Here is an 8,093-nt window from a genome sequence, read left to right on the forward strand (position 1 = left end):
AAAAATACATATTTCCTCTATTGAAAAATTAAAATTTTATCCATGTTTCAATTCATTCAATTAAGATAAAAATATGAATTCAAGAATGAGGGTTGATAGAAAGCTATTAAAAATAATTAAAATTTTGTTTTGCATATATTTTTCTTCTATATGTATATAAATATATCAGAATACCTTATCAAAGTTTTGCTATAAAATATTTTAATGAAGATGACTAATTTATTAAAGAGTATCTTATTGAAATCTCTTCTTTATATTATTTTTTTATTAACCAATTTTAAATATAAGTTTTTACTTAAAATTAGATTCACTCTCACTCTTAACATTAACTCCTTTAGATGATTAAAATAAAATATTCCATTTTTTAGTATATTAAATTAATTTTTTTAAAATAAAATAAAGGTCACACTGCAAAAAAGTAAAATAATTATTTTTTTAATTTATGTTGGCCAACCCGCCCTGCCCCGCTATTGGTCCACACAGACTATGGATTATGCGGGACGGGCCTAAGCGGGTCAGCGGGCTAAATTAGTGAACCCGCCTCACACTTTTTGGTAGCAAGTTGTGGGCCACCCCGCATGGCTCGCTCTGCATTGTCATCCTGATAATCCTCTTCCAATTATTATCCTTTTACAATCATTCTCCACACAATTTAATAACTATTCTGACCTCAAGTATGAGAAATAGCATCGCTAGACTCAATCACCGCATCTTAGGTACTATTTGCTTTGGAGGTTAATGCTCCGTTACAGTTTTGTCCTTAAAAGGCACCTCAATGGATTGGAGGAGGAAGGAGTATATAAACTATCCTTAGCCTCGACTCTTGAGTGATGTAAGACTATATTAGTGGTACCGGAACAAGACCCCAGTCGAGGACTAAGGGGAGTGGATTCTCCCTAGCTGAAAAGCTTGGGACACATTTTCATGCCCACAGACGGTGTCAATATTCTGACTCAGGTCCGAGAGATAACATCACTAGGGTCAATCACCGCATCCGAGGTATTGTCCGCTTTGGAGGTTGGTGCTCCGTCACGGTTTTGTCCTTAAAAGACACCTCAGTGGGTTGGAGGAGGAAGGAGTATATAAATTTCCCTTAACCTCGACTCCTGAGTGATGTGAGACTATATTGGTGTCATTTGTGGGAATTAAATTCTTTCCCGGGGATTGTAAACTCTTTCCCTTAGCCCTCGACAGGGGGCTATTGAAGATGAGCTTCAATTCAGAGATGAAGATCGAAAAAGTTAAGGATCAGCCATGAGAAAAAGTGTGTGCCTCCGAAATTGATTTTTTATTCTTCTTTCTCATGCTTGTTGTGTTTACTCCTCTTCCCTTTCTTCAACAAGCTCTTTCTCATCCTTATTTATGTCATCTAGGTTGTGTGTAGATTGTCAATAGTTAAACAAGATTTTTGCGAAATGATATAGTTTGATAAATCAAGTTGCATGAAACATCAATGTTTTCCAAAATAGACATTAGATCCGGGTATCCACAAATTTAAGTGAAGAATGAATGTATAGAAGGAAACTTATAGATCCAGATATGACCACTAGGAGTATGCAATAACATTTTTTGGAGTGACGAGTGCCCCATGCACTATATAAATATGACCTTTCGTTCTTTTTGAACAAGTTTGTACACATAAGGCATATGCGGAACATCGAAGGGAAATGATAGAATTCTTGAAAAAAATATAGTATAAGTGGGAGCTTTAATTGGTGAAGATGTGAATTTTAGGTTATGTTGTATCAACTCAAAGAATCTAGTGGATCCAACTAAAGTAGAGGCAATGTTTCAGTAGAGTGTCCCTAGATTTTCATGAAGATCAAAATTTATGTGAATCTAGTTAACTGTTATATGATATCGATGTAAGGGTATTTTAGGATAGTAATATTGTTAACACAACTAAACTGCAATGATTGAGATTTTTCTTAGATGGATAGATAAGAGTAAAACTTTCTAAAGTTGTTGGACAGGTTGATTGGTTTACTAGTATTAATACTTATTGACACACAAAAATTTTAAGTATAATATATCATATCATAGGTTGAGTTGTGTGTGGATGCAAGCAGAAAGGGAGATATAGATTATGTTTGAAGGAACCTAAAATTCTATGGGGAAAAGTACACTACTCGTGACATAAAGATTATGGTAGTGGCGTTATCTTGAAGATCTAGAGGCACTATTTCTATGGTATTGAGTTTCACATGTTCATTGTTGCAAGAACCTTATGTATTTGTTTGATTGGAAGAAGCTTGAGATACGACAAAAGAGATCAATGAAGTTTTGAAAGATTATAATTTCAAGTTTATGTATCATTCAAGAGGGTGAATTTGGTTGAAGATGTCTTAAGTAGGAAGATAGTTCAAGTGTCAGATATAATGGTCAAGAACTTAAGTTAATTGAGTGTTATCGCTTGGAACTTTGTTTATAGCAATAGGCCTTGGTCTTTGCTCTTGAAAGTCAGGGTTCTTAAATCAAAATACGAGCTCAGAGTAGTTTATAGATCCTCATCTCTTTGACCTGGAATTAAACAGTTTTATTCTACTATACTTGATTATACTTCTTGGATTGTTGGTACATGTTCTTTTATTAATTTCGGGAATGATAAATGGTGTTCTACTACTTCTTTAGCAAATAATGCAGGGATATCTGATGGTTCTAGCATTCTAGATACAGTCTTGCAGTTTTGGACAGATTGTGATTGGAATATTCCATTGTCTTTACAGCAGATGCCTCATCTTTTTAGTCATATCATGGTCAGAACGGAACATGATATTCCTAATTGGATTCTAGATGAGTCTGGTCATTTCACTCTTAAATCGGCTAGGACTTTCTTCTTGAAACTAGGAGTTCCCCGTGGTTGGGGTAAATTTATTTGGTCTTCATTTATTCCGCCTACCAAATCTCTTGTACTTTGGAAAGTTTTTCATGGGCGCCTTCCTATAGATCAACATATTCAGAATAAAGGTTTGTATATTTGTTCTATGTGTACGCTATGTGAAAAGCATGAGGAATCTATTCCGCATTTATTTTTTGAATGTTCTAATGTTTTGGGTATTTGGAGTTAGGTTTGGGAGATTTTTTCTGCTTCTCATTTCTCTAATAAGGATTATCTTCTTTCTTTTATTAAGAGTGATGGTAGTCCTTTGGTTAAATTGATTAAGCTTGTTGTGATAACTTTTTCTATTTGGATAATATGGTGTATGAGGAATTTTGCTCGTTTTTAGGATAAGATTGAGGTTTCTTGGGCTATTTCGGTTATTAAAGATTTAATTTGTCTGGTGGGTAACTCGTCTAAAGCTTTTATGAAGAATGATATGTTGGACTTCAACGTGATCAAGTTTTTTGGTATTAATACTCGTACTAGTAAAGTTCTTCGTCCTCTTCCTGTGAAATGGGAGTTTCCTTCATCAGGCTAGGTTAAAATTAACATTGATGAGGCTGCTAGGGGATATCCTGGTCTTGCTACTTGTGGATGTATTTTTTGTGGGAGTATGGGGGAATTTATTGGAGCTTTCTCTGTGTTTCTTGAAGCTCAGACTACTTTGGTTGCTGAGTTTTATGGGGTTATACATGTTATGGAGGAAGCTCAAAAGATGGGGCTTACTAATATCTGGTTGGAATGTGATTCTGCTTTGGTTTGTGCTGCGTTTACTACTAGGACAAATGTTTCTTGGATGCTTGGAAATCGATGGAATACTTGTCTTAATTAATGTGTGAAAATCAAGTTTAGGGTTACTCATATTTTTCGTGAAGGGAATGTGTGTGCTGATAAGTTGGCTAATTTAGGATTTATTCATAGAGAATCTTTTCTTTGGTATAATAGGCTTCCATCTAGTCTATTCTTATAATTATTTATGAATAGGTATAGTCTACTTATGTATCGATTTTGTTAGCATATGGGTTTTGGTCTAATCCCCCATATTTTTGTATTTTCTTTCTTTTTTTCTCTTTTTTAATAATACTTTTTTCATGTGATGACAAATGATTGTTGTTGCTTGAAGTGTCAACCTAACTAAGATGTCAAGTTGCATAATGATGTCTACCATGAAAATTTTTATAAAAAACAAACTAAACAGGTTAAGGATTTCATGATATATACTAAATTGGTTGAAATTCAATTCCCACTAATTTTTTCCATTTTCTTTATAAATGAAAAAAATAAAAATAATTATTTTACATTGAAATTTTTACTTTCTGAAAAATCAATTTCTCAACATCAATAATAAATAAGTATAGTTTGTTAATCTGTATTTTCAACACAATGTTCAGTTATAGTTATTAGTTGACAAAATAATTAATATCTCTTGTACTCTGAAAATATATGAATAAAACACCTCATAATCTACCCTAGTTTATGTTAGTTGAGGTAGAAAATAAATAAATAAAACATTCAATTTAAGGAAATGTTACTACATCAAATAGTCAATATAAAAAATACTACTTAAAAGTCGACATAAAAAAAATTGGACCCATACTAGTTCTATAGCTAATAAAAAAAAAGTCTAAAGTAAGCCACACAGAAAGGTGTATACTAGAGATAGAGTTTTGAAATTATGATGAAAATTTCCATAATACAGAAGATTGATAAAGAAATGTGATGAAGGCCTTAAGAATTGTAAATTGAAGGCATGGTAGGTGCAGAAGTTTTGGTTATTTTTGTTTACTGTGTGAACCTTTTTGTTGAAAGGTCAAAAAGTTATGGGCGCGTAGACTGTGGAGGGAGACATGGTCCACCACGTTTCAATTTTCACCATCAAATATTATAGGTGGCAGACAACTCCATCACCCCACATCCATGTCCGCGAATCTAACTTCCAAACATAACTCCGCAATTACCTCCTTTCTTTTATTTCATTTTTTTCTCTAACTACAATCTTAATATCAATATTTCCTTTTTTATCGTTTCGATTCAAATATTTCAAAAATAAATCATTTTTATTTTCATATTTTACTATTTAACTTTTGACACACGTAATTATCAGATATATCTATATAAAATAAGGTGCCAGATATAACGCCCCCTTTGTCATCATTACGACAAAGGTTAAAACAGTCACTGGACACAAGTTCTAATTTCTTTAGACAAAACATGTTGTAATTTCTTTAGACAAAACATGATTTTTTTTAAATATTATTTCATCTTATATTTCACATGTAATAGTTTCGTTACTATAATAGTCAAAAATCTAAAATTTAGACAAGAAAAAAAATCAATTTCTACCTGAAAAAACATATTTAACTGTTTTTAGAATTGCATGACTATGTAACTTGTAACATTTTTTTTTTAATTATAAAACTATGTCCTGTAGCAGTTACAACTACACCGACCATCTTTGTCGATAATGTTTCCTGTGTTAAAATATTTAAAGTTAAGCTACAATCACAATTTAAAATCTTAATTTTATCTGTCCTAGCTCATGCTTTACTATACCATTAAAAATGCACATGTCACGTTAAATATCGATCCACAGCCTTAGAAAGTATTAGACATTTTATAAATAATATAATAATTTTTATATAATTTTAAATTTGTTTTTATTAAATATTATGAGTGTTTATATTTTGTCTTAATGAATAATGAAAAGAAATTTTAAAAGTGGACGGTTAATTTAACATATTAGTAATACTTTTAATTAAATTAATTTTTTCTATTAATTTGTTTGATTATATTGGAAGTGTTTGAATTAAAATGAAACACCTTTTGAATTGATTTTCCTCTCGTTTTAAGAAACGAGAGAGAGTGGTAATTTTTTCATAGACAAACTTTAAAGAGTTAACATTAACGTAAACCGATTCATAACAATTGTAAAAATAATAATTTTAAGATGAACTCATTAAAATATATTTATCAAAAAGCATGAAGAATCTTCATTTAAAACATTAATAATGTATTCTAAACGAAAATCACTGATTAAGAATTATTTTTATTGAATATTGTAATGAGAGATTAAAAAGATATAAATAATTTACTGCAACAGTTCTCATATGGGGTTCACATGGGGAGAGCCGAGTGGTGCCACGTTAACGGGTACAGTATCTTTTCCGCAACAAAATATTGAATAGCACCACTTTTACTTTAACGTTTACGGAAGCAGAGGATCATAACGCAGATCTATGATTTACCTAGAAAACATAAAGAACACAGATCTCTACAAAATACAACTGGCTCTGCAACGGATGTCATTATTATCACCAAGAACCAATAGAATAAAGCAAGAACAATGATAAAACCAGTAACGTGTGGCTCAACTCGAATGGATAAACATGTACATTAAAAAGTTCTTTTTTTTCATTTTTTAACTGAATCAAAGTTTCAATTCATAAATAAAAAAAGTGGCAACTGCCAAGAGAATAGATTTGACGTGATATAAAATTGTAGATGGAAGGGAGAACAATATGGGTGGTAAAATTAAATGGTAACAGTAGGAAGAAGTGTGTGAATAATAAATATTTAAATGTCACGGTCTCTTCTGCACTCAGGGGAAAGTTGAGGGTAGCGTTTTCTGTCAGTGCAGTAGTTGTAGATGGTGAATTTCTGACGCACCCATTTGAGTCTTCGCCATTGTGCGGCGTCAAGGTCACGGAACTCTGGTTGGTCCCACCATCTCTTGCCCTGTGTGTCGCAGAACTTGGCGTTCACTGAGGCCTCACACCCATCAATGTGGAACCCCTTGTAGGCTGCTATGAATGGAGCTTTGGACCAATCTGTTTTCTCCAAACCACCCCTTGTTGCCCAGTCATCAGCATTCCACAAACTGTTGTATATCTTCATAGGTTGGTCGAATGGAAATTTCACTCCCAAGTCCTTGCTGTTCTTGAACACCCTGATTGGCACATCGTCCACAAAGAACCTGCACACCCCCACATTTCAATCTTTCTCATCAACCATCTTACAATACAACTCTTTTAACATGCTTTATTTCGTATTTAACACCTTTGGAACTAGATTTAAACTATCTCATCTCATCAAAAATTACTTTCTGTTGTAAGAGATTTCCAAGAAATGGGGAGAAGTGAAAAGGGTTTCAAAGAGTGAAGTGCTTACACAATCTGATACAAGTTCCAGAGAATAGAGTATCTGTGGAAGTCTTTGGTGGGGTCAAACCAGAGATAGATTCTTTGCTCTCTGTCACCCTTCCCTCCAGTGAACACATTTGTTTGCAAAATGTAAGGTTGTCCTGTTCTGTTACCCAAGAACTCAAAGTCTATCTCATCGTGCTCCGCGTTTTGAGAAGATAACTGTAGGTTCCAACCATAACAAAGGTCACATTCACATGCATACTCCACACAAACTACAGAATCTCCAAGCAAAGTAAGTAAATTAAGAAGTAAATCAAACGCTTTTTTTCATTTTGCTCCTACATAGAAAGCAGTGACTGTGCCAGCTGAATCTCCAGGAACCATCTTTATGTTCATGCTGAAATGACCAAACAAATATGATCCCTTTGACTGAAATCCAGTACCTGTACAACGTTGTTGGAAAGTTGTTATATGATTCAAATCTCACATTTAAAATAACTGAAATATAGTGTTTAAAAATACAAAGTTGTTATCTTGAAATTTAGTTATGAAAGTCAAAGTTGAGTATTTTGGCCAAACTATGCTTACCAGTGTACTTGTCAAGATGAAGCTGAATATCAGAACCACCATTGAAGTATTTGATGTGATCAAAAGCCCATGTAGGAACATAGTTTCGCCCAAAGTCCACATCCACTGGCTTCCGAGGGTTGGCACAAACTGCTGCAGAGGTCAGTGATGCAAATATCAGACACACAGTCCACAAAGAAGAACCCATTTTGTGTGTATCAGTTTGTGAAACCTAATGGCTAACAAAAGGCTATATATAAGCATTGCACCCACCCCCATTACCCACCCTTCTTCCTCTCTCTTTCCCTCTACTTTCTATCTTTTTAAATGTTTAATATAATTTTATATTTAATTCAATAATACATGGTTCATCATTTAAAAAACAATCAAGTTTATGCTTGTAATAATATGAATGATATATTTAAGATTTGTTTTCATGCTATGATAAGAGAGATGAAGACAAAGAATCATGCATTTGCTTTAGTTAGGATTTAGTGTTGGAA

At 33.1% G+C, this 8,093-nt stretch overlaps 1 protein-coding gene across 1 annotated transcript; it reads right to left on the reverse strand.

Annotated features, from left to right (window-relative positions):
* Positions 1-6,270: 6,270 nt before the first annotated feature.
* LOC137813735 (xyloglucan endotransglucosylase/hydrolase 1) lies at positions 6,271-7,887 on the reverse strand. Its single transcript, XM_068616149.1, has 4 exons — positions 7,612-7,887; positions 7,366-7,466; positions 7,049-7,242; positions 6,271-6,854 (listed from the first exon to the last, which is right to left on the reverse strand). Exons 1-4 carry the CDS (start codon positions 7,796-7,798, stop codon positions 6,455-6,457), a joined length of 882 nt encoding a protein of 293 aa, XP_068472250.1. The 5' UTR covers positions 7,799-7,887; the 3' UTR covers positions 6,271-6,454.
* Between the last annotated feature and the right edge of the window lie 206 nt (positions 7,888-8,093).

The sequence above is a fragment of the Phaseolus vulgaris genome, chromosome 1 (assembly GCF_051622355.1).
Source record: "Phaseolus vulgaris cultivar YP4 chromosome 1, ASM5162235v1, whole genome shotgun sequence".
NCBI lineage: Eukaryota > Viridiplantae > Streptophyta > Magnoliopsida > Fabales > Fabaceae > Phaseolus > Phaseolus vulgaris.